The 27,396-nt window shown below is 39.8% G+C and overlaps 2 protein-coding genes across 2 annotated transcripts in view; one reads left to right on the plus strand and one right to left on the minus strand.

The window, feature by feature from the left end:
- Positions 1-27,396, plus strand: part of DOCK2 (dedicator of cytokinesis 2) — a 480,195-nt gene that overhangs the window by 242,338 nt on the left and 210,461 nt on the right. The window lies entirely within an intron of this gene.
- INSYN2B (inhibitory synaptic factor family member 2B) lies at positions 66-27,098 on the minus strand. Its single transcript, XM_072630939.1, has 3 exons — positions 24,391-27,098; positions 22,838-22,912; positions 66-3,378 (listed from the first exon to the last, which is right to left on the minus strand). The coding sequence occupies exons 1-3, from the start codon at positions 25,740-25,742 to the stop codon at positions 3,192-3,194; spliced, it is 1,614 nt and encodes a 537-aa protein (XP_072487040.1). The 5' UTR covers positions 25,743-27,098; the 3' UTR covers positions 66-3,191.

A 27,396-nucleotide genomic window follows, 5' to 3' on the forward strand; every position in this document is an offset into this window, starting at 1 on the left:
CGAGTATACATTTTGTAGACTGGGTCAGGTTGTTCAGAGCTAGTAAATGAGTCTTAAAACCTAAGAAAAATATGTAAGTTTATTGAAAAAGATAATATCCCATTTAAAACCATTTAGAAATTTACAAAACATTACATTAGTACATCATTTTAAAGAAGATGCTCTATAGAGCAGCTAGCTTTAAGTACCAAGTATAGTGAGTAATCTTTTTTTATTTCACTATGGAGAAAGTAACTATGGAAACTCCTGTAATGTAGAATGTGTTGGTGTCGGTTCATGTTTCCTCTATGTTTTACAAAAGAATTTTTTGCTAGATGGATCTTTCTCCATAAAATAGAGTAACTTCAAGTGTAGTACTTCAGTAAAATCACGGTGGCAGATGCTATACATTATTTTACAATGGAGAAAGTCTGTCTTCCTACAAGGAGAGAAGTAGAGGTTTTGGTTTCTGTATGTGTTGTTTTTGTTTTGTTTTTACCTTTTTAATGGGAGTTTTGAATAATTCAGAGACCATTTTACTGATTGGAAAACGAAGCTGTGACAAGGCTCATCTCACTTTAATGATTTTGACAGGCTTAGTACTGAGGAATTTCCTTCTCTTGTTCCAGAACCAGGTCCTAGGAGCATCTGGACTGTGCTTTGGTACAGAACTGTTGCTTCCCTTCCTGTTCAATTTTTGTTTGCTTGTTTCAGAACCTAATCCTGATCCCCTTATGTTCTGGTGAGGTTACATGAGCTCCTATAATAGAGCACATACATAGGTCTACATGGGCTTGTGTAGTTGTGGATGTATAATAAGCATCATTATGCCATAAGCTGTTATACAAGTATGTGTTATCCACATTGAAAGATTAACTCTCAGGCTGGCTTCCTTAAATTATTCAGCTTAGTCCTGGGCCACCTTCCTAAAATATGATTCATATGTGTTCAGATAAAATAGACTCATTTAAAAATTAACTGAAAAAATAATTAAGATGGCAAATGCACTGCAAAAAAATCCCATATTCCAAAACCAAGTTTAATTGAATTTTTGATTAATATTGTTTTGGATTATCCATATTATTGATCTTTTTCATAGATGGGACCATTTGAGAATTGGCTGTATGTACAGAGATGCAGACATAAGTATCTGTGGCATTTAGCTATTGCTCTAATGAAGTGTGGCTTCAGGAATCATATGAAAAGCATCTTTCTTACAGCATTCATTGGTTTTATTTGTGTATTCTGGGCCTTATTAGGGTCCCTTTGTGTGAGTTTAGACACTACCCTGGAAACAAGACAAAAGCAATTTCAGCAACTCTGACGCAATTTCTTGGCAACTTTCCTGAAAATTTCCTCATCCCACTGAAATGGCTCTGTTGACTGCCCTGCTGTGATGTGGGAAAGTGCCACTGTTGGTAAGGTTTTCTCAAGAGGCCTTGATCTGGGATGGGGCCAGTGCTTAGTGTGTACAACCATAGTAGATAACTCGAGTCCCAGAAGCTCCACCAGATGACTCTGCAACTGGTCTTTTAGGAGCCCCACATTGACCAATGCACCAGACCACTGAATAGTCTCTATATAGCCCATATACACTTTGTGTCTGCCTCTTCTCTTTTCCCTGGGATTGAAGGATAACTACCTCAACACGCTGCCTTTGGGTTTAATTTAATCAGGAGGCTTTCTGACCTTTGCTCTCACTCCCCATGAATGTGCAGCAGAAATCTAATTATATTCTTTTTGAGGTGTTGTCCACCATTTAAATTAGACTATTTTCTCAAGTGTAGAGCCTAGGGGAAAATTAGCCATGGGTACTCACAAGAAATCAGAGCTTAGTAGAAATAGAAAGTTTATCTTCATTCCAAATTCTGTCACTTTTTCCCATCAAACCCTTATTTCTAGCTCATTGTGAAGCTATATGCTTCAGATTAATAAATTGCAAGATCCTGAAGCTGATTGGAAATGATCAGTAAGGGTATCAAAGTAGCTAAACATATGATGTAGTTATTATAAAACTGACAATACAAAAAATAGAAAATAATAGGTAGGACCCCTGAATCTTGTGGCATTAAATATTATTTAAAAAAAAATTCTCATGGGGATTTAATTGAGGCCTCAGCCGATTCAGTTCAATAGCCATTTATTAAACACCTACTATGTGCAAGGCACTATGCTAGGTGCTGGGGATACAAAAACAAAAACAAAACAGTCTCTGCTCTCAAGAAACTTCCATTCCACCAGCAGGAAAGGTTAGATTCAGCTGCCATATCGGTTGGCTTTACTTAACTAATTCTGTTGTTGTTGTTATAAGGGAGGCTAGAAGGGGGTGGGGATGTTAATAAATAGCCTGATTACCTCAAGCCCAGATCCTCCTGGCCCTACCTTGTCAAGGGGAACTCTGAGGATCTGTGACTAGATGGCGTGAGCTTGAATGTCATGACAGAAATCCTTCCTATCCTTCCTCTAGCATTCTCATTTGCTGAAAATTCACTGGATGTCAAAATGGACAACCAATTATAATACTGACCAGGCTGTGTGTGTGTGTGTGTGTGTGTAGAATTAGAACCTCTTTGTAAGTCCTAATAACATTTTGGTGTTATTAGATTATTAAACAATTAATTTAGGTTCAAATTTCTAATTAAGGAATGAAAAAGTACCAACAAATTAGGGCTACCAAGCAGTTTGACCTCTTTTTGTGCTTAAGTATTGCTGATATCTCAGAAAACTGTTAGTTGGGGCTCTTTGTTTTCCTAGGACGCCTGAAAGTATCCCTTGGGTACCCTCATGTCTCTGTATCTACTCCCTTTCCCTGTCTGTGAGCCTGGGTTAGAGAGTGTTTATCTTCATGGTATTGGTGGGTGGGTCATTTTAGGGTGCAGGGGTAATGAAAGAGCATGGGAGTGACTGCTGGCAACCTTCTTGCCCTATGAAACCAAATATGTTTGAAAGGGAGCTCTGCAAATTGGCGTTAGAACATATGCAAAGCCTTTAGCAAGTGGGACCTGTTCTTTCTGCCACCGAGTCCCATTGGGTGACTGGTCCCAACTGCTGAGGCCTGCCTGCCCCATCTCTGATTAGGTCTGTATTTTGCACACCTCTTGGAATGACCTAGGTGGTCTTTTGAGCAGTTTGGCTCACAAGTAGGAGAGGACATGGCACTTGGCTTCCCCACCTTGGGAAGGCAGTTTGAGAATTGCAGTGCTCTAATAAGCTCAAATCCACCAGAAACATTTCTTCTTCACCTTTTTGGTTTTCCTCCGCAAGTCCTGTTTTTCAGGAGCAGGAGGCTCTGCTGGCGGCTTTGGTGGTAGGGCTGTCTCAGGTGGTGGTTCTACTTGGTCCAGACTACTTAGGACTTGATGGAACCTCCCTTCTTGCTGTCGGAAATCATATTCTACACTGAAAACAAAACAAAAGTAGAGAAAATAGTAATAAATTTGACCCAGGGAGTATTGATATAGCTCCAACCATGTACTCAAGGCTTAGCTTAGCTTTCAGCACTCTGCTAGGTGCTATGGAGAGTCAAAAAAATTCTAAGATATCATTTCTATAATTGAAAAGCTGATCTTTTGGTTGGAGAGTCAGAATATATACTCTTGAAATAATTTCTAACAATATAGGACCATATATAATGGCTTGTCAAAATGAATGGTAGAGACTACAATAGAAAGATAGAAAGGCTGTGGAATCTGAGAATCTAGGTTCAAATCTCACCTCTGGAGTACACTGTTTATATGACTTTGGGGCAATAAATTAACCTCAGTGTCCTCATTTGTAATGAAGGGATTGGACTAAATGACTTCTGGTGGAAGAACAGAGAAGTCAGGGAAAGGAAAGATCAGAGTGTACAGGGATAGTCAGGGAAGGCTTCTTGGAGGAGGTGGCCAATTAACTTGCACCTTGAAGGATGGGAAAATGAATAGAGAGGAGGTAGGATGGCCATCAAAGGCAGGAAAACCAGTATAAGAAAAAGCAAAAATGGAAATGAAGATGGGTTTTACAGAGGTCAGTAAGGAAAGTGACCTGACTCTGGAGAATAATGGGTATAGGGAAGAAGGATCAGTAGGTCATCGGATCTTAGATCTAGAGCTGAAAAGAACTTTAGAGATCATCTAGTCTAAACCCTTCTTTTGAAAAATGAAGGAACCGGGGCAGGCAGGTGGCTTAGTGGATAGAGTACCAACCCTAGAGTCAAGAAGACCTGAGTTCAAATGTGGCCTTAGACACTTATTAGCTGCATGACCCTGGGCAAGTCACTTAACTCTGATTTTCTCCAAATTAAAAAAAAAAAAAAGTGAGGAAACAGGCCTGGAGAACTCAAGTTTATAGTTAGAGTTGTTCCTGGTCCTAGGCCGGTAGATTTTAGAGGGTCTTGGATGTACAGTTTCAGTGAAAGTGTTTAGTTCTCTCTAGGCTATGTGGTGGATTTGTGGGGTATATGTTGAGGTGATGCCATACTTTCTCTGCTAATCTTTGCTAATGAGCAGGAAAATTAAATGTTTTAAATGGCAGGAGGTAAAAGGCCTCCCCTGTTACTCTGCAATGTGGCATGCTTTCAGTCACTGCCTCAGTCATTGATTGGACAGGGTTTTCACACATGGCCAAGGTCTTAAAAAGAAGCTGTCATCATGGTTTACCCTGATCTGCAGCCTCACATTTCCCTCACCAGACTGAGTCTTCAGAGTCGGAGTTAGCACTCAAGGACTGGCTGCTGTGAAAAGGCAAAAAAAAAAAAAAATGCCAATACTAGTCATGCATGAGTAATAAAGTGTCATCAAAGCAGCCTTCCACTTAGCATTGTGAGATGGAAGAACTTCCTCCTGTAAGGAGATCAAAGGAACAAGTATTTTTGGTGGCTGGACTAATGTCACTTCAGCCCATGGGCTTTTCTTTCTTCCATACTTCTAAACAGCCAGTTTTAAACCCCAAATTATCTTCCCTCTGGCTTCCTTCTTTTTCCTTTTCTGCCTCATCCTGGCTTTTCAACATTAAGCCATAGGCATGTGGTACTGTTTGGGATATGAAGAGTTTGGGCATGGACCCACCCATGCTTGAAGGACTAAGAAAGATGTCTTTTGGGGGCTGCAGTAGATTTAAAAAAAAACACACCAGTATTTTTTAATAGCTGGACTAATGTCACTTTATTTCTTTCTCTAAACTTCTATATTCTCCTAAAGTATATTTAGTGTGGTCTACTCATTTTGACACTCCATCTCTGGACTATCACAGAATCATGGATTAACAACTAAAAGGGACTTTAGAGATCATCCAGTCCAACTCTCATATTTTACATATTTTATATAAGGCACAGAGGGGTAAAGTGACTTGCCCATTATCATGTAAGTACTAAATGCTGGAGCTGAGATTTGAACTTGGGTTCCCTGGCTCCAGTTCCATCTCAGCCTCTTGTACCAGGCTGACTGGTGAGCATTTGGCTGGTCTTTAACTCTAGACAGTGTGAGATGACCTCTCTGAATCTGGAAAGTCCAATCTCAAATATTTTTAAGTCTGGGCCAGGAGAAAGAGTCTAAGGCAGACCAATTGAAAGTTTTTAGGGGTTGAGGACACTGCTGTTGACTCCCCTAGTGGGTACACATAAATAGTGCAGGATACCTTACCCATTCTCAGCATATACTCCATTACCCTCTGGTGATCTTGGCTTCTGTGCTGTTCTCCCCTCCAGTCCCAACCTGCCTCAAGTATTCATTCATCCTATTTTAGATATTTATAGATTAGAGAAAAGGTCTCTGGTTTTGTAAACTTTCTGAACTGTTGAGAAGAAAAGACATCAAGGAAGTGTTGATCTGTCTGGTTTGCACCTCTCTAATGGTGTGAACATTCATGGGTCACAAAAAGAGTATTTTCACATTCACAGACACCCTGACTCCTTAAATAGTACTGCTCTCTAGCGCTATTGCTGAGAAAATTAAACATCAGAAGTACCAGGTGAAGCCAGGTTGTCTGTGTTTAGGCTAGTGTTTGGAACTAGCTTTCTGGGTTTGGAACACCCCTGGAACATACAGAATTCTTTCTTCCCCTCATCTCTAAGTTCTGCTTGTGCAGCTATGTATCTGCTCCTCACAACAATATATGTGTTTGTACATAAACACACCTGTAGTACTGAGAGAATACATGTGTATATGTGAGTATGGATTTAATGGAACTCTGATTTTATTGGTATAGGGAACTCTGGTAAAGAACTTTGAACCTTTCCTCACCTGTGGTCTTAAATAGTAGCCTGTGGCACTGAATGTAAATACACACATATACATAATTCACACATATATGTGCATGTATATGTGTGTATCTGTACACACATAGATAACAGTATATGTCAAAGGTAGGGATTAAGACCTCCTCTTTTTCTTCTTCCTCCTCCTCTTCTTCCTCTCTCATTACGTAAGATAGAAAGAGTGATCCTAGTTTCAATTCCCATCGATGCACATATATGTATATTGTGTGTATGTTTGTATGTATGTATCAATAGATAGACACACACAAATATATATAATACATATACATGTGTAAATGTGTGCATATATTGGTGGATATGGATCTACACATATACATTTATGTGTATATGCATATGTATTCTCGGCAACATGGTATAATATATAGATAGAGAGGTGCATTCAAATCCTGCCCCTGACACTTGCTGGTCACATGACCTTGAGCAAGCCATTTAACCTCTCAATGCCACAGGAAAATCTTTAGGATTATAAGTCATGGAATACTTACCCAACATGCATAGGTAGAGAGAGAATTTCTTTACGAGAGTTTTCTTTACTGTATAGAATATAGGATACTGTTTTATAGTAGATACTTAGTTTTAAACATGTATGTGTATAGATATATACACATACATGTATTTACAGACATGTGTCCATGCAAAGTATACATGTATTTATATGTCTGGGCAGGTGTTTTAACATCAGAACTTCCTCCCAGATCTCTCTCTCTCTCTTGCTTTCTCTCTCTGTCTGTTCATCTACTTAACTGTCTGACTGACCATCTATCTACCCATCCATCCATCTGTCTGTGTCTATCTGTTCATCTATCTATCATCTATCATCTAGTATAAGAAATTTGGGTGAAGTAACTTTGTTTACTAATGCAGATGAAGGAACTGTCCTTTCACTTAAAATCTTACAGATTTTCCTGTGATCCTGACTTATTAACTGACTTGTCCATAGCCACAGAATCTCGGACAAGTTAGCAGCTGTCCTTCCTGTCCTCAAAGATGGTTCTTTTTCAATTGCATCACACATTACATTATTTTGCCCACATGTGCACAACCGTATTTCTTCTTTGTTTCATGCTTAAACCTCCCTGATAGATAATTGGCATTGGGGAGTTTGAAACCCTAGGATGCTATGCTTCAACAAAGGGATACCATTCATTCATCTGTAATCTATTCAGTTGGTTCCTTTATGGGTCAGTGCTTGGAAGGTCTGGTTCACATAAACATATCTTATTGCCTCTCCTTGGGAACAGCCTTTACTAAATGCCGCTCTCCTTAATTAGGTTATATTCAATGTCATAAATTCTGAAAGGTTCTAATAATACTAATAGCTAACAATCTTTTAGTGCCTTAAGGTTTGCAAAGTGTTTTGCATATATTATCTTATTTAATTCTCCCACCAACCTTGTGAGGTAGGTGCTATTGGGACTAGGGCCTTTGGATTTCAGTAGGGCCAGGGGCCATCTTGAGTTTTTCCTTGCTCCATCTAGCCCTCCTAGACTGACAAGAAACTGATTCTTAGACTCTGTGGCATAAATGAAAAGGTAAAGTGAGACCAAATCCATTTATCAGAACAGTATAATATTTTTGCCAGATCTTTCCTCCACCAACACCCTCTGTCTTGTCTTGTTTGTGACTTAGCTGTCTATACCAGGCTCAAGCATGACCTTTTCATTTTGTCCCCTCAGTTCTGCCATGGATGTCATTCTCCCCATCCCCTCAGTGCAAGTTTAGGGAAGAATACAATCTTTGTTTCTATGGAAACACTGACCCTTAAGTAATACAAAGGGATTTCACAGCAGGTTCCAATTCTAATCACTTATATTATAAAATACCAATAACTTAAAATAATAACTATAAAAATAATAACTTACAAAATAATAATTTTGAGAGTTAACTCCCACTGCACTCCCTCTCCTCTATCAGTTTGATAATTTAATAGGCATTCAAAATGAATTTCCTTTTCAAAGCCAGATAAATAACAGGTTAGAGAGAAACATATGTGGCTCTGGGAAATTGATTATTATTTTTTTAGGCCAAGGCAATTTTATTAACATAAAGGGAAATTGCCAGGTTTTTTTTTTCCCTCCTTGCATTAATACATTTGAAAAACCACTATTTATTTTGCAGTACTGAAGGGAAATACATATTGGTTTTTACAAGAAGAAGGGTTTATTTTCATTTGTTTCTCACACTGAAGTTTTGTAGGGGGAGGAGGCTACACTCAGGTCTCTCTCTACTTAACCAACCTCTGCTAAGGTGAGGCAACTCCTGGCAAAGGATCTCTAAACTATAAAGCCGGAAAGGCTTGGCAGCTGAAATCTTTGCAGAAGGATATCTGCAGGCTCTTGGATGGTACTTCTGATTCTTCTTTTTTTTTTTACTTTTAAACATAAAACATTTGTTTAATAATAAAACAAAAGCAAGGATAATCAGTACATTGCAGTTATTCAATAAAAGGCAAATCCTGGAATAATCAATATACCACAATCTCCACAAAAATCTGAGTCACACTCTTCCATCACTGCATATAGCATCCTTCAGGGAGAGAGGGACTATACATACAGAAACCTAGCAGGGAGATTGTGGTTCTGCTCTGAGTGTCCTGATCACCCTGTCGTGAAGGTCTTGATCACACCTTCACTCCGGGTGTGAAGATATTTCTGTCAGTCTTTATATATAAAGTCTATTCTCTAAGACTAAAGCATGACTTTGGTGTCTCTGTTAAAATAAATGGTTGAGTTTTGTTTAGATATTGAGGCAAACTGAAAGATAGGGAGTCAAGTAGTAACAATAACAAAAAATAACAGCTAACAGTTAAGTTTTCTAAAGTACTTTAAAAATATTTCATTTGATTCTCACAACAACCCTGCGAGGGAGGTGCTATTATTATCTTCATCTCCCCAGTCAGGAAACTGAGACAGATAGAGGTTAAATGACTTGTCCAGAGTTATACCACTAATGAGTATCTGAGGCTAGATTTGAACTTACATCTTCCTGATTCCAGGTTCAGTACGCTGTTCCCTGTGCCACCTAAGGGAGGGCATAAAATCCAAGAAATTAGGGCATTGGGCTAGGGCAGAAATTCTTAACCTTTTTTTGTGTCATGGATTCTTTTGGCAATGTGGTGGAGCTTATGGACTCCTTCTCAGGATAACGTTTTAAATGCGTAAAATAAAACACATGGGATTGTAGAGGAAACCGATTATCCTAAAACACTGTTATCAAAATATTTTTTAAGAAACAAATTTACAGATCTTCTGAAATCTACCTAGTTATGAATCCCTGGGCTAGATGATTCCATCTCAGATTCTGATCTTCTTTGAAGAGTTCAGTGAATTAAGAGGTACCTTTGATGGTGGTTGCAAAAACGACCCAGGCATGGTACAGTAGAGAGATTGGAATCCTGCTACATTCACTGCAGCTTTGAAAATAGTTCATGAGTTCAGTTCTAGTCAATTCAACCGAATACGTATTTATTAAGTACTCCATCTTGTTAATCATGTATGAGATGCTGGGAATACAAAAACAAAACTTAACCATCCCTGATCTCAAGGAGTTTGTAATCTAATAGGTGAAAATTACATGTGTACCAAATTAACTATAAAGTACATATAAAGAAAGTTACCATCTTTATCCAGAGGAAGAATTGATAAATAGAAGTATGTGTAGAATAATTTTACATATATATCTATATGTGTGTGTGTGTGTGTGTATGTATACACAGATATTTGTGTCTAATGGTAGCCTTTTCTAGGGTGGGAGGAGGGAAGAAAAAGAGGGGGAAAAAGAAATTTGCACGATAACTTTATTATATATTTAAAAAGAACAGCAATTCATACACAGTAGATTTGCAGTTTCATGTGTAATCATCTATTTTTTATTATACTATGTTATGGAAATATTTGTCTTATTCTATAAATTAAACATAAAATTAAAAAGATTAAAGTTAAGGTTGAGCCAGAAAAAAATTAAAAAATAAGGCATGTGGCGAGACCTCCTATAGGCAAGGCCATGAGCTAAGGAAAGTAAATGTAAATAAGACCTAAAAAAGTTAAATACATATAAGAAATTTCTTTGGGATAAGGAAGACCCCTGGCACTGGGGAAAGCTGGGGGGTTGTTCTCGATCTATCTGGGCTTCTGGCACTAGAGCTAAGGTCTGAAGGAATCTGAGCGGGGAGTAGGAGGGATTGATGGGGGAAAGGTTCCAACATGAGAGTCAGCCTGTGGGAAGTGTGGGAGATGGAATGTCACAAGGAGATTGAACACATAGCATGTAAGACTGGTTGGCTGCAATATGGAGTGCAGGAAGGAGAGTAATGTGTAACAAACATAAAAAAGGAGGTTGGAGCCAGGTTCTGAAGGGCTTTAAAAGTCAAATGAAAGAGTTTGGTTTTTTTTTTCTTCGAAGCACTGGAGATTCTGTGCTCTTCAAAAAATTACTTTGGCTGCTTTGTGGAGAATGGTTCAGGCGGGCGAAAGTGGAGGCAGAGAGATGAATTGGGAAATTATTGTAATAATCCAGGTGAAAAGTGATAAAGATCTGGGTTAGTTAGGGTAGACAGGGTAGATAGAAATAGGGAGACAGATTAGAGAGACATTGTGGAGGTAGAGTTCATATAAAGACTTGGCAACTGGTAAGATATTAAGGATGAGGAAGAGGGAAGAGTCAAGAATGACTCCATGGTGGTGGCAACTGTGAAAATTCAGGGAATACTTCATATAGGGTACATGCAAATAATTAAAAAAATGGAATGCCTCAAAAGTTGCTGGGTTCCTTCTCACTTGAATTATGACATAATGGAGATATGTTATAGGGGATTTTCTCAAGCAGGTACGGATGGACACCAGGGTTCTATTTTGTTTGGCTGTTAGCAGTCTAACATGTTGTGTTCTACGTTTTTCATGATTGCAGATTTACCTAAATAGGATAATGACCAATTCTTTGTATGAATTAATGAAATCACTCTCAGACTTACTTTATTGTAGGGATAGGGACTGAACCTGTGATTTCGTTGATAAAGAAGATTCCCATTTGGTGAAACTCCCTCTAAGTAGGTGCTGCCTCTGTAATTCAGAGCCTTAGAAATTTTGCTTGGGACAGAAGTTAAGTGGGTTGCTCAGAATCACATAGTCAACCTATGTCAGAAGTGAAACTTGAACTCAGAGCTTCTTCACTTCAAGACCAGCTCTCTGTCTGTCATGCCATGCATCCTCCAGTAAATGCTTGTTGATTGACTGTAAATGGTGAAACTTGAACCCAGGTCTTCTGACACTAAAGACTGGTCCTGTGGTGTTCTGCCTCTCTACTTTATTATGCATCTATTTGATGTAACTGAAATGCACCATTGTGCATGGTACTAGCCAGCATTTGTATGAATGTGTGTGTGTCTACCTATGCATGTATGCACTGATCATGGGACCCAAAATCTATTGTTTCTGTGGTAAAGTATTGTCTGGATTGGGAAAACGCAATCTGTGAATTGTGTAGTTGAAAGAACACTGAATTTGGGGTCAAAGAACTTGGATTCAAATCCTGTCTTTTCTACATACTGACCTTTATCAAATCAAATCATTTGACTTCTCTGGGTCTCACTTTCCTCATCTATAAAATGAGAATCAGACTAGATGACCAGTAAATTCTCTTTAATGGTAAATATATGATCCTATGAACTTTTGAGAAAAGTAGCCAGCTTGCAAATCGAGGACTTCTTATGTTTGGAAGGATGAATAGGCAAGCAAACATTATTTAGAATGCTTAGGAAAACTTGAGTCTTTTGTTTTAAATCTGTCTTAAAGACACAGTGTGAAGGGAACTTGGAGTCTTGCATGCAGTGGATGGTTTCTCTGTTGTTTAATTAAAAATAATAACGTCAGTTTTAATGTGAAGAGTGCTTTTACATACCTTACCTCACTTAAATTACAACAACAAATAATTATCCACATTTTACAGATGAGGAAATTGAGTCAGAGAGTCACAGCTAGTGAAGTGTTGGCGGTATTTGCTTTGAGTCCAGCAGTCTTTTCACCATCCTACACTGCTTCTCTTTTTTGACTTGAGGCCTCCCAGCCCCTTCAGTAATTTCTGCATAAACTTTGGTGGATGGTGTGGGCGTAGTTGTTTGGGATTTTTCCTAAGAAGCATAGGATCAAAGGATCATAGATTTTAAGGTGGAAGGGATCTTAGAAACCATCAAACCCAACTCCTTCATTTTAGAGACAAAGAAACTAAGGAAGGGAAGTGACATCCCCAGAATAACACAGTTAGTAGGTGTATGAGAAAGGATTGAAACCAAGTCTTCCTGACTCCACATCTTAGTGCCCCATTCACAAAACTGTACTGTCTCAGCTGCTACATTACAATGTGGAGAATGCTTGGGTTAGAGAAATAGAATGAAAGTGATATTAAAAGAGTCACCAAGTTTCTAAGAAATTCTAGAGACAGATTACTTGTAATTGTGCATGCTGTCTTCTTCCTGAGGATGACTAAGCCTAGCTTTATATGATTTTATGGTTTGGTGATTTCAGTAGTGTCCAACTCTTCATAACTCCATTGGGATTTTCTTGGCAGAGATACTGGAGTGGTTTGCCATTTCCTTCTCCAACTCATTTTACAAATGAGGAAACGGAGGCATACAGGATTAAGTTACTTGCCCATGGTCACACAGCTAATTAATGTCTGAGGACATATTTGAACTCAGGTCTTACTGATTCCAGGCCTGGTTGTCTACCCATTGTACCACCTAGCTATAGCTCTATTTGCCTGCCTGCAGTTAAAGGGTTTTGAACTCCACAGGTCATCATAATTGTTGTCACTGAATATTATCTATATGTTGATCACTGAGTTGGACTAGATTGACCTATGAGGTTTCTTCCAACTCTAATATTCTAAGATCCTAAGGCCATTTGAGAAGGTCTGGGTTAGTGCAAGGAGTGTGGAGATGGAGGATATTTAGACTTGGAAAGCAAACTGATAATGGATGAAATCCTTACTAATCCTTTCTATTACCTCCTGAGATAGCTTCAGTTATGCAACTGATCATTCACTTCCCTAAAAAGCAGAAGTAGATTTCTCCATAGTTGGATAGGTGACAGTCCCAGATCTTATACAGTAAAGAAGAGTGTGTGAAGAAGACTGCAAAGGGGGCTTGGAAATATAAAAGACAAAAGGGTAAGAATAGACTTGCGTTATGGACAGTGAACGTTCTGAAAAAATGGATACTGGAGTAAACTGGAATCAGGGGTTTGTCAAAACAATACCCCTTTACATTATACCCCCTGTATAATCGTTTCTAATTTCCTATGACTCTTTCAACTATGCTGTCACTGCTCTGTGAGATCTGCAGGATTGGAATTCCCATCACACCATCAGCAGGCTAAAGAGATAGGAAATGTATTAGCATTTGAGTTGGAGAAGGGAGGAGGGTGGGGGAAGTAATTTGTCCCACTCTTAACTTTAAACAAATTTAGAGGCAGCGAGAAGGAAGTTGGATCAAATCAGTCCAAGACAATTAGTGCCCTGAGAAAGCAAGGTGATAAAATAAAATTCAATTGGAAATAGGAATATATTCCTTGGGTTTTGATTGAAGAAACCAAACTTGAGAAGCCTGGTCCAGCACAGAGATAAAAGGAAATCAGAGTTCTTGAAAGGTCCCACCCACCCCACCCCACCCCACCTTGGACCAAGGCTTGGAGGACTAATGGAGAAGACTTTATTACAGTGTAAAACAGCCTGTCCTGTGAGACTTTCTAAAGCACAGGACTGCAGGTTTTTAGATTCAGGGTTCCTGGAAAGGAAAATACTATGTATCTCCCTTCACCAACATAGATGAAGTGGGGAGCTTCTACACCCAGGGCCTGTTCTTATGAGAATCATGCTAGAATTGTGTGTACCTTTAGGCATGTACCTTTTCTGGATGTCCTAGTTCAGTTGCACCATGCTCTGACAGGGCAAATTGTGGGTGTGCTCAGAGATAAGGACAGATACAAGAGGAAGTGTACACACCTTTTCTTAAAAAGAAAAATGCAGCCAGTTAGCAATAATAAACTATGTGGAAGGAAGTGCCCCCATGAGTAGATTAAAAAATGACTGATACATTCTCTCTTCCTAAAGGAAGCACATCTTCCAAATTTCTCTCCATGTCTTTTTTATTTTGCCTGTTGGTCAGTGCATTTCCATGGCACCTATCATAATGGTACCCAGGTGCTCCAAGATTTATTGACCTTTGGGAACTTTCTTCTAAATTAGCTGTAAGAATCAATGGCTATATAAGGGGGTAGTTTGGTTTCTGTCCATATCGATAAATCACAGACACTTTGGAAAGCAAAACTTTATTGAAATCACAAACCTTTGGGGAATAATTACAGTTTGGGAAAGTAGAAGATTCCCCCTCCTCCTAACACATATCTCTCAGCCTGGAGGGGGAATGTTCCTAAAACTTTCTCCTAATGACCAGTTTCCTGATTATTTATAGAGTGCAATTTTCAGCTTCACAACTGCCAGCCATTTGGGGCTGGCAAGTTCATCCTTTCCTCCCAGGGTATCTGTATTCTGATGAGTCTTCTGAGAATCACAGGTTCATTCTGCCCATAAATAAGCAGGAGACTGAGCTTCAGAAGTCTCCATCACCCTTTGGAATGAATTTCAATTTGAGAACTGTGATTCTAAGCTAAGAAGCTGGCATGTTAGCTACAGCCTCACTGTCCCAGAAAGGAATACTTTTAATACCCAGAAGCAGCTAGATGGAGCAGTGGAGTTCTTAGCCTAGAGTCAGAAAGACCCAGGTTCACATCTAGCCTCAGACCCTTACTCTCTGTGTGATTCTGGGCAAATCAATTAACTTCTGTGTGCCTCAGTTTCCTCAACTATAACAGCACCTATCTCCCAGGGCTGTTTTGAGTAAGGAGAAAATGGGATAATAGTTATAAAGCACTTAGCACAGTACCTGGCATACAGTAAATACTTTATAAAAACCTTTGTCCCCTTCTCCTCACCCCCACTTCAGTGAATACTTGTAGTGTATACTGACTTAAAAGGGCAAGCCAGAAGGCAAGAGAAGAAGAAAGGGAGGAAAAATGGGGAAGATTTGGGAGTTGTGAATTAGATGCTGAGGTAAGAGAATATACAAGAGGGCCTTCTTGTGGGCCTCTGTGGCGTGCATGCTGACTGCCATCCCTGTACTGTTCTGTTAATCCCTTTCTTAAATATTTATGCCATGTTCCAAACCCTTTAGCTATTAATGCATTGAAATGAATTCCATCTCTTTTATTGCCTATACGTTTCCAGAGTTGTAAATCCTACTTCTTTTTGCTTACAACTTTAGGAAGAAGAAAGGGCAGAAGGCAGATTGTGAGAGACAGAAAGGAAAGGCAATGATCCTTGGGAGCACTGTTCATTCATTTGCTATACGTTTATTAGGCACTATTATGCTGCAGGCACTGCTAGGAATACAAAGATAAAAATGAAATAGTTCTTGCCTTCAAACAGTTTACATTCTATGGGGATGGGGAACAGCCTATAGACATGGAGGCAAATTTGGAGGATCTATAATAAATACAAATAAATTTCTGATGCTGGAGGGGGCACTAATAACTGAAAGGGTTAGGATATGTCTTATGTAGCAAGCACCTGAGATAAGACTGGAAGGAAGCACGGGAATCTGAAGCAAAGATGAGAAGAAAGTCCATTCCAGGCATGTGGAATTCACAGCATGCAAAGTCATGCAGGTAAGAGATGAAATATTTTGTAAGTAGAACAGCAAAGAGGACATTTTGGCTGGAATGGATAATGTGTGAAGAAAAATAATGTGCAATAAGGAAGCCCAGAAAAGTAGTCTAGTTCCAGCTTATGAAGGGCTTACATGCAGAGGTAGAATTTGTTATTTGCTCTCAGAGGCAAGAGGGAGCCATCTGAGCTGCTTGAGGAAGGGAGTGACATAATCAAACTTATGGTTTAGGACTATCAATTTGATAACTGTGTGGGAGATTAGTTGAAGAATAAAGGGAATAGAAGTAGGTAGACTAAATAAGAAACTTTGCAATAATCTAGGTCAGAGAGGATAAAGACTTAAATTATTGTGATGATAGCCATGTGAGTACACAGGTTGATAATTTACGTTGCAGGATGCTTCAGATCTTAAGCTTCCTTCCATGGGAGATCACTTTTGAGAACTGGGGGGGAGGGTGTTGGTTTAATTTGAAATTGTAATTTTATCAGTTTGGGGAAACTCTCAGCCTGTAATCTCTTTTCATGGGTGCAGATTGGCAACTCATCCAGTCACTTATTGGCTTAGAGAATTGGTTGCCTACGGTCTAAAGAGGTTAGGTGACTTGCCTACAGTCATCCAGCCACTATTTATCAGTCAGAATTAGAACCTTCCTGACTCCAAGGCCGACCCTCTATCCATTACAATGATACCATACTACCAAATCAGTAGATGGTAGAGCACATAGAAGATTGCACATAGGTCACTGGTCCGAAAGACCTGAATTTGAATCCTGCCTCAGACACCTTAACTATGTCACCCTGGACAAGTTTTACACTCTCTCCAAGTCTTACACTCTCTCTGTCTCCATTTCCTCATTTACAAAAAGAAGCTAATAGCAGCCAACTCACAGGATTGTTGTGAGGTTCCAATGAGATAATTAAAATAAAGCACTTTGCAAATATTAAAGTGACATATAGATTCCATTTGTTGTTGTTATTATCCAATAAAGAATATTTTTGTACATTCATTGGTCAACTTACAGGATATAACAGCAACTAGAATTTATATAGCCCTTTAATGTTTGCAATGAATGAAAATATTCTTTGGTCAGAATCATGTTCAAGGTGTCATATTTTAGGAAGCACATTGACAAGCTGGAGAGTCACCAGAGGAAAGCAATCAGGATCATGAGGGGTCTGGAGGCCATGACCTGAAGACTGGACAAAGTAAGTGGGAATTTTTTCCCTTAAATAAAGAAGATCTGTGGATATAAAAATATTTGAAGGTTAGTCCTATGAGAAGGCTTAAACTCCTGCTTGGTCCCACAGGGCAGAAGCAGGAGCAAAGGGTAGACAGTATAGGGAGGGAAGCTGAGGTGCAAAGTCAAAAACCTTCCTTAAAAATTAGAGCTGCACAGAAAGGAATGGGCTGCCTTTTGAGGAGTAAGGGCCTTCTTTTTGTTGCAGTTCAAGTGAAGGCTGGATGACTATTTGTGCAGCACATTCAAGGAAGAATTCCTGGATAGGTACCCATGGAGAGTCTCTCGGGTCCCTTGAAGCTCTGAGATGCTGGGACTCTACAGTTTCACAGCTTATCAGTATATGAACTAATAAGGATGAAGAAGCAGTTCTTGGTCCAGAGAGTCTGAGAAAATGAGAGACTCCTGCAGTCTTAGGAGCTCTATGAAATGATGCAGTCACTTTGTTCCACGCATATTTCTTTGTTCACAAAAACATTTATGAACATTCTTTCTGTGGTGGGGGAGAGTGGGGGTGGTGGTCAGCAATTTTTTTGCATCAATCCTTTGTTCAGATGTTTTTAATTGATCCTGAGGGATTTGCCATGGGCCTTTCTTAGCACTTGCACTCTTGATTGGGGAGCAAAATTAGGATTTAATTGGTCTTAACTTTAATTGGAGGAGAAATGTCAGAGTGGATTTCCATTTCAGTATTTGAGCTCAGATGAGGCCAGAGGAGCCAGGAAGTGTGGGGGAAAGAAGAGGCAACAAATGAATCCCAGAAGTCATGCATAATGCAAGCCGAGGCCCCTGGTGGGGAGTTATGGAGCCTCATTTTCTCTTCTCACTTGGGCTTAGGGAAGACCAGGACACAAGGCTGCTCAGTAGGCAATTTCCCTTTGGTTTTTTTTTTCTTTCCATCCTCTCCATCTCTGCCCTTACTTCCACTCTCAAGTTAGGACTTTTAAAGCAGCCAGAGTCAGGCAGAGTTACATAACTTTCTTGGTAGTTCCTTAGAAAGAAAACTTTTTTAAATTTGCAAGGTGGTAGAGTTAATAGAGTGCTGGATCTGGAGGAAGGAAAACCTGAGTTTGAATCCAGCCTCAGAAACTTTTTAGATATGTGACGCTAGGCAAGTCACTTGACCTCTTTAATCCTTGGTTTCCTATAAAGGGGATAGTAATAGTACATAATTCATAAGACTTTGTGAGGATCAAATGAGAATCTCTCTCTCTCTCTCTCTCTCTCTCTCTCTCTCTCTCTCTCTCTCTGCAAACCTCATAGTGACAAAAGATAGTGGGAAAAACTAGAAAATGTCAGGCATTTAAAAATCAACCCGTACTAGCAACAGCCATAAGGATCAGGGAGAAAGTCACTGAATCCTTGGCAAAGTTGTCAGGTAAAATTTTAGCAAACTCACCTTTCTATTCCATGTCCCTATTCTCAATACTTTTCATGTCACTCCTGGACTGATACAACCTTCAGTGATCTGCCACCTTATCCTTCTCTTCCATTGCTTATTAAAATTTATTCACTCTTTGTCACATTCCCTCAGGACCTTGCTCTCAGGGAGCCATGTTTCCTAGAAAGTAGCCTGAAAAGTTAATGTTCCCTTTGAAGTTTTTTAGTGGCTAAGCCATTACCTTTCCATGAGTGTTTCCATTTCACCAAGAAGCTCATAGAAAAACAATGACTTACCCTCTTCTAAGCGAATCTTTGAAATGTAGTACACATTCTGTTTCATACCTTATTAAGCTTGAAGAGAATGGGCATAATGCCAAAGTCAGCCTTGAAGTCAAGAAGAGCCCCAGTCCCAGCTCTGGTACATACTGACTTTGGGACCCTGGGCAAGTTTCAGCCTCTCAGTGTCCTGAGGCATCTCTGAAAGACTATTGCATAAACAGTTGCAACACAAAACGGTATAATTAGGCAAGATATAGCCATTCCAAAACACTAATCCATTAAAAAACTGAATTAGACTTGCAATTTCATTGCTATAGTGAGAAAACTATATGATGCAGATTAGCAGGAGCACATGACTTAGCTTCTTTGTGAGTTGCCCAGGAACAAGGAGACCTTAAGTGACTCACCCAGGTTGCACATATATTACAAAAGTGGAACCTACTATCCTTGGAGATTGTCCCTAGTCATTGGTTGAACCACATCTCGAGTATCATACTCAGTTCTGCATGCTGCAATTTTAGTAAGGTCATTGACATTCTGAAACATTGTCAATGAAACATATAGCAAGATGGTGTATATACTAAAACCATATGATGCAAGGGTTAGTTGCAGAACCACGTATACTTATCTTGAAAAAGAGAAGATTTATAGGAAGGAGAAAAAGCATTTATTAAGTGCCTACTATACTCCAGGCAACAGGCTAATAAGCCCATTGCAAATATTATCTCATTTAAGGAAAGTCAATAAATGATAACCTCAAGTACTCTTTCAATATTTAAGGGGTCCTTCCACACAGAAGAAAGCTTAGACTTCTTGGCCTCAGAGATCAGAACTAGTACAGATGGATGAAAGTTACCATCAGTCAACAAGTTTACTATGTCCCAGGCACTGAGGATAGAAAGAAAGGCCCCAAACTGCCTCTGTTCTTAAGGAAATTCACAGTCTAATGAGGGAGACAACATGCAAACAATTACGTACAAACAAGATATGGACAGGATAAATTGGAGATAATTCACTGTGGGAAGGTGAAAGCAGTAAGGGGGATTAGGAAAGGTTTTTTTCAGAAAGTGGGAATGAACCTGGGACCTGAAGTAAGCCAGGGAAACCAAGAAATGGAAATGAGGAGGGAGAGAATAGGCTTGAGATAAGGAAAAAAAACTTCTTAGAAATTGAGATTGTCCAAAAATGGAATATACTACCTCTAGAGATTGCCACCAATCACTGGAATTCTTTGCAGAGACTGAGAAACCCACTTGGGAATATTGTAGAGAAGGTTCTCATTTAGGTGTAGATTAAATTAGACGCCTTCTGAGATTCTGCAAATCTCAGAAAATTAAAAAAAAACCAGATGGGAGACTTAGGAGAAATCCTCTTTCCTCTCCATTTAAAAGATATTGCAATTTTGCAGCTAAAGTCCAGTGAATGTTCCTATGGAGTTCTGGTCAGAGAATTAAGTAAGTGATAAACTTCCTATATTGTTAGTTTATCAGCAAGAGACCCCAAAGAAATCCATCATATCTCTGTGTTCCTTGAGTCTTGCAACGTATACCACATTCATCCATTATTACGGAGACCATTGCTTAACAAGGTCCAGGGAAGCATTTTCTCATCACTTATTCATTAGTTTGTAAGAAATGACTTTCCAGGATGTGACACAAGGTTTGAAGTCATTTGAAATGTAAAAATGACAGTTCTCCTCATCCCACTGCTGAGGTGATGGGCTTTTGTTCTGATTTCTTTCCTTTCATCAAGTTAATTGCCCCTTCTTTGCAGTGGCTCAAATTCTGGGACAGAGGGAACTTTAAAAATAGTGTTGTTCTGAATGGTAATGAGGGAGATCCATGAATTAAGTCACTGACTCATTGCACTCACTGAATAAAAGAGCTGGAAATAAGCTTAGGAGTCACACAAGTCCACTCCTCTCAGTGTAAAATGAACAAAACAGAGATCCCAAAGCAATGAAGTGAGTTGGTCAAGGGCATGCTGCAAGTTCATGACAGGGTGAATGTATTAACATGCACCTTCTGCTTCCTAGTCCAAAGGTTTTTGTCCTCTTATTGCATGCTGCTGCTTATGCGGAATGGGAAAGGGAGATTTATAAGAAGGCTTGCTTCAGTTCTAGGACCACTCCTTGGTTTATAGTCTATGTTAGTCATATCAAAGATTGGGGGTAAAGGGAAGGGGAGATAGAGACAGAGAAAACCAGAAACAAGAGAGACAGAGAAAATGTTATATTTGATGTAGGTATTCCCTCCATCAAGGCATAGGTGGTAAGCTAAGGTAAAAAAGGCTCATGAGTTTTTAGCCCCTCAAAAAGTATCACCTGGTAAGCAATCTTTCAGTAATGAGCTCCTTGCTAAATATTTGTTGTATTTAATTGAACTGAATGTATTACAGGAATGGAGGATGATCTGTGTAAAGGCAAAGAGACAAGAAGAGAAAATGGACTGTTGAGATCAAGGAATATTTAATAGATCTGTTTGACTAGAACATAGATCAGGGGAAGGGCAGTAAAGATAAGTGAGACAGATTATAAAGGCTGAAGACTTTTGAACGAATATGTGACATGGTGAGAACTATGTCTTAGAAACATTATTTTGGCAGCTGAATGAAAGATGATTTGGAGAGGGTTGATATTGGAAGCAAAGGGCCTAGAATAAAGCAAATACAGATGCACAGTAAGGTTCAGTGGAGATAGTACTGAACTTGGAATGAGAAGCCCTAACTTTGAATCCTTGCTTTCCTACCTACTACCTGTAAGACATTGTATAATTCATTTTCTCTTCCTTTTTCATCATTTGTAAAATAAGGGGGTTGGACTAGATGACCTCCAAAGTACACTTGAGTATCTAAATGTGATATAGGTAGGTTACTCCTCAGTTGACAAATGCTTAGTCTGCCTCTGACCTCATATACAATGCCTTTCCAGTTTGATAGGACCCATGGGAGCTTGTGCTCTGCTGACATAGCCTTTGAATATCCTGCATCATTTCTGTGTCATGATGAAGCATCAGAGTAGAATTTCCATGAAAGTGCACAAAGCTTAGTTCAGATGGTAAGTTTATATCTAGAGTAAGAGAAACCAGGTTGGTAAAGTGGAAAGAGCAATAAATTTGGAGTCAAAATCTGGCTTCAAATCCTAGATCTGGCATTTACTGCTAGCTGGGCCTTGGATAAGTCCTTTCCCCTCTGTAGGTCTCAATTTCTTCTTCTGTTTGTCCCCTGTATGGAATTGTTTGTGATTCAATAAAAACCTGATTCAAAGCTGACTTTAGTGCTGAAATGGATAGATTTCTAGAGAGATAATGAGCAAGTCACTTTTTCTCTCCCAATTCCCCCATTCAAAGCCCATGCATGATTAGTTTGTGTCCCAGGAAGTCAGCACTGACTGACAGCACATGACCCTTTGGTTAGAAGACACCTCATGAAATGGCTCTATTAGTGGAGATATTTAATGGAGCAAACCATTCTACATGGGGTTCAGCCTGCTCATGTCCTATGTCTGATGGGGAAATAAAGATTGGAGGTTGTAGTTTGCTTATGTCTTTTCAAGGAAACCTAGATTCCAGAGATTCATTTCTGGGAAGGCATTAGTAACTTTTGAGTTACCTCTCAAAGTAAGCTCCCCGCTAGAGAAGTATTGATTTTTGTCTCTTGTAAAATCCATTTCATTAGAGACAACATACTTATTCCCAAAGGAAATACTGTCCATACCCACTGGTACCCAGCCAGGGTATTATGCAACATCATCAAGAAGACTCATACAGACAGTGTGCATTTTGAATGATAGGGCCTCAGCAGGCTCTAACCTTCCTATGGAATATGATTGTGCCATTGGAAGTTTACCACCCCATCATGCACTCAAAATCTACTCTTCTCTAGTCTGATTTCTGGTTATATGGGAGGAGAGTTTATTTTGAAAGTCAAGTTTTCTTGGCCCTCTGTGCTCTGTATGTACCAACCACCAACCTGTGTTGTAACGAGGTACCTGTATATGATGCATGCTGTGTTCTGACAAGTGCTGCAGTTGTTGAGGTCCTGGCCAGTTCGGTAGAAGTTACGCCTGCAACACAAAGCATTTTGCTGAGTGAGTTTATGTACAGAGTCCATTGCTTTTCCAACTCATTCAATTCATAAAGCACAGTGTCCTACTTGCACTAATTGATGAAACTAAGCCTAAGTGGGTGGATCAAGACCAAAAGGTAAGAAAAAATTAAGATTTATTAAAACTATCTTGTTTTTTATACTATTAACTTTTAAAGAATATATTCACATCTGTATTTTTTTTTCCTTTTGATCCTCACATCAGCCCTATGAGATAGGTAAGACAGGCATTCTTAGTCCCACTTGTTTAGATAGAAAACTGAGGGAAGTTATATCTTGATCATAGAAAACTGAGGGACGTTATGTCTTGCTCAGAGTCATACATCAAAGGTAGTGAAATCATGGAGATTAAATTCAGGCCTTTGTACATTCAATCTAATGTATCTCATTTCTGTCTCTCTACCCTCACCCCCAGTTGCAAGGTAACGTTGATTCTGACTTAAAGAAGCAAATGCTTACTACCATTGGCCCTATCTTAATTTGGTTTAAAACTACACCTTTGGCAGAGGTGAGGGGGCAGGGTGCACAGGCTGTGGGGTGCAGAGAGAGAAATATATGACTTTGCTCTCAAAGACTATTCTTCTAAATCCTTTATGTCTCCAGACTCCATCCAATATTCTTACTGAATTTTCCATCAAGGAATCCTCCCCGCATACATCCTATCCCCTAAATCCACCTCTGTTGTTTTCAGTTGGCCATTCATTTCAGTTACGTTTTCATTGGGCCACTGATTGAACGTAGATTACTGAAGTGTGGTGTACTACACTCCTAGTTTAAACCAGTTCAAAGCTGCATAACTAATATTTGGGGGTAAGAGACAGGCATTCTACTTCCTAATTTCCTGTCTCTTTGATTTATCTGTAGACATACCATCCATAAATAGTGATAAATTCAAATTTGAAAGGGGCATTAGAGATCATCTTAGTTCATCCCCTTCATTTTACAAATGAAAAAAAATGAAGTCCTAAGAAGTAAAGAGATTTGTCCAAGGTCACACAGATAGTAAATAAGAGAGTTGGGATTTTAGCCTAGAGCCTCTGACTTAGAATCCTGTTCTCTTTCTATTATTGCCACACTGATTGAACTGGTACAATATAATTCTATAGGTATAAAGATCATGAAATTGGGACTCTACCAAGTCCTGCTCCTGCCCCTTCCCAATTCATTGCTAAGAAGGGGAAAATAACAAGGGAGCCAATTTGAGTCCCCTGCCCCTGACTCCATGTTAAATAAATCTCAGTGTTGTAAGAGATGCTATCTATTTTTTTTCTCACTCAAGTTCATTCAAGGATTGAAATTTTCAGGGATCAATGTCTAGGGAAAACAACTCCTTGAGAATTACTAAGGCCTTTTAACAACTGAAACCCATTACTGCAAGTGGTTTTTTTTTGTTTTTGATAAATGACTTAAAATTTTTAATATCAAAACTTATCCTACCCTTCAGTGAGGGCTCTGGCTTTTTCCAAGTCTTGAATTACGTTCAGAAGGACTTTAATCTTCTCTTGGTTTGAGTGCAAAGATTCCTCTACGGATTGCAGTCTCCCTTGGAGGTCACACAGTTCACCATGAGCCAGGTGAATTTGATTAATCCCTTTAATCTCTTTGTTGGTTGGAGGTTTGATTTCACTCCTTGGGAGAGAAGACTGGAGGTGAAAGCTTCCTAAACAATTTTTAAACTCCAAACGATCTGCCTGGTTGGAATTTTTCTCTGTCTCCTCCCGACACTCAGTAGCAGATTTTGTCAGGTTGCTAGCTGTCAATGATATTAGGTCCTTGTGATCGTTACTCAGCGTAGGACAGTCAGAAGCAGTTTCAAGAGGGGCTGCCTGTCTGTGCTCTCCAAGGAAACAAGGCGAGGAGCTATGAGTCTGTGGAGGTGAAGGAGTGCAAGTTCCCTTTGATGGAGGTGATAAAGGAGCTGGCTCTTTCATGCCAGATGTGTCTTTGGGTAAAAGCAATTCAGGGTCCGTTTTATCTCTGCCAGGCAAGGAGTGAGCACCGCTGGCAGTACTCAAGCAGGAGGAGGGCCTTTCTGAACTAGATGGCAGCCTGCCATTTACATCCTCTGTGCACGTGTTAGCACAAGGATGTATTGCATGGCTTAATTCAACAGGCCTGTCCATGCTGTAAGTGGGGGCTTTGGAACCCCATGGAGGGCTATGACATATATCATCAGGAACTTGTATGGAAGTTGTCACCTTTTCTGAGGGCCCTAGAGCATCTGCTTCAAAGCAGATGCTAACAGGCCCGTTGCTTTGTGCCTTGGACATTCTTGTAAAAAATGGATGCGCTTTCTTACCTCTGTGAGGCACATCATCTAAATGCCTAGTGATCCGTAAATAGGCAAGATCAGAAGACATGATGTCCTGCTCTGAGAGATTGCCATTGACTTGGATGGAGTTTTTGGATCCTGTGGGCATTTCCACTAGTGACTTGCTGGCTGTGAGCTTTTTCCTTTTAAAAACAGGGAAGTGCTTCCTAAGGCTGGGGGAAGTTTGGATTGCAATGTTCCGGATGCTCCCCCCCTTCTGGGATCTAGGGAAGGAGAGGGAGTAGTTGGGCAGATGATGATGACGAGATGCCTGCACCTTCCCTGTCAGGGTGGGATCTTGGTCTGTTTGGACATCAATCTCTGCCAGGCCAGCTTGATTCTTAGTAGCTCCATCCTCCTTGAAGCGGACTTGTTGGGATTTGCTTCTGCGGTGGTGGGGCTGTTTCACAAAGTCCACTGAATCCAGACTGTTCCGCTTCAGGAGCACGGGTCTCACTTTCATGCTTTGCTGGGCCATCGAGCCTCCTTTGAAGGTCTGTGGATTACAAGCTTCTCCTTGACACGTTGCATTAAGTCATTCGAGCTGCATCCGGTGACAAAGCCCCAGATGCCAAAAACAGCCAGCAGAGATGGTGGAGAAGACTCACTCTCCTGATTGCGTGGGTTGCTGTGTTGGCCATCCCCAGCCTACAGATTTTACTCTATAACTAATATTTCTTCCAGAATTAAAATTTTTTTTCATTACAGACCTAATTGCTAATTAGATAAACACTTGAGTTATTGAGATTTCCAATCTAAGGAAGTTGCTGGTGGTCTGGGCATTGATGGAATCAGATTGCTCAGATCCTGGAGGAAGTCTGTCATTCTGTTTCACATAGACCAGGAAAATGCAATAGAAATGATCTCAAGGTTCATGACAAGTGAATTCCTAGTAGAATCTGTTACATTTGGAATATCTAGTTCATCTTCCTGGTAGGGGTAGGCTCAGGTATGGTACAGCCAGCCTCTTATATGTGTCTCCTCTGCATGGAGTATAAATAGGCAGTGTAACAAACAACCGGGGTGTCTGCTCTTTTGAAATGACATGATGTTCCTGGGGTAGCACATCTGTTCATGTCAAACAGAAATTCCTCCTCTGGGGCCATTGTTCTCCTTCATTTTCCTTCCCTTTTTTTTTTTTTTTTTTTTAACACTGATGGAAACTTGTCTTCACAAATAACCTCATGCAACCCAGTGGGGCATGACCAGGATTGGAATAAATCCGATAAGGGGATTCAGAAGGAACAGTTTCTGCTGTGGAGTCTTTGCTCTGGTTCACATTGATACAAAGCTGACCATGTCTGGGGACCCAGATGATTTTAAGAAAAGAACTATAAACCCTGTGAGCTCAGAGAGGGGTTCCAGATCAGACAGTCAGTCTTTGCAGTATTGGGCAGGTGAACAGGTTCTGAAAGGGAAAAGACAACAGATGTATTTGAGCATGGGGCTCCCAAAGACTTTGTTTCCTTTCATTTTCAGCCACAGGCCTTATAATTGCTATTCAGTAGAGTGTCTGAAATAATGGTGTGTTGTTCTTCAGCAAGTAGCATACCTATGCTAAGGGACATAGCACAGATGTGCTGGGAGCATTCATGTCATTATACCCAGAACACTCCAATTAAATCTGCTGACCTTTGTCATCATGGTTGCAATACCTAATTTTATATTTGACTGCTCCTTAATTGCTCTTGTAGATTTTGCTAAAGATAAATGACAAATTTTTTGGGGGGGTGGGTCATACACTGAGCTTGGAGGTCTTCATGAATTAAAAGGCAAAGCAGAGGGATGGCCCTCCAGTATGAAAATAGTCCCCTATTGACTGGTCCATCTGGGCACTCATATCAAAGTTAACCCACTCATTTTGATTTGTTGGATCTCAAAGTCTTGGAGATGAGTCCAATCATAGAGATTCTGCCTTTTCTTCAGAGTTCCTCTGGTTATTGATACAATCTTGTATTGTACCTGCTTGGGGTCAGGGGATCAGATCTGGGAAATCTCCTTAGCATAACGAGTTATAGGAACCTTCTAAGGAAGAATAACAGACCCTCTGTTTTTGCATAGAGAGATGAGGAATGTTCCTAGCACCCCACTCTCTGCTATCTAAGATCCTAGACTGTGTTTACATTACATTT

The sequence above is a fragment of the Notamacropus eugenii genome, chromosome 1 (genome assembly GCF_028372415.1).
Source record: "Notamacropus eugenii isolate mMacEug1 chromosome 1, mMacEug1.pri_v2, whole genome shotgun sequence".
Lineage (NCBI taxonomy): Eukaryota > Metazoa > Chordata > Mammalia > Diprotodontia > Macropodidae > Notamacropus > Notamacropus eugenii.

Coding starts and splice junctions, on each gene's coding strand:
- INSYN2B (XM_072630939.1), bottom strand. CDS start 25,742: ATGGCCCAGCAAAGCATGAAAGTGAGACCCGTGCTCCTGAAGCGGAAC. Junction 22,913..24,390: donor GCCAGAGCCCTCACTGAAGG/GTAGGATAAGTT, acceptor TTTGTGTTGCAG/GCGTAACTTCTACCGAACTG. Junction 3,379..22,837: donor ACAGCATGCATCATATACAG/GTACCTCGTTAC, acceptor TTTTGTTTTCAG/TGTAGAATATGATTTCCGAC.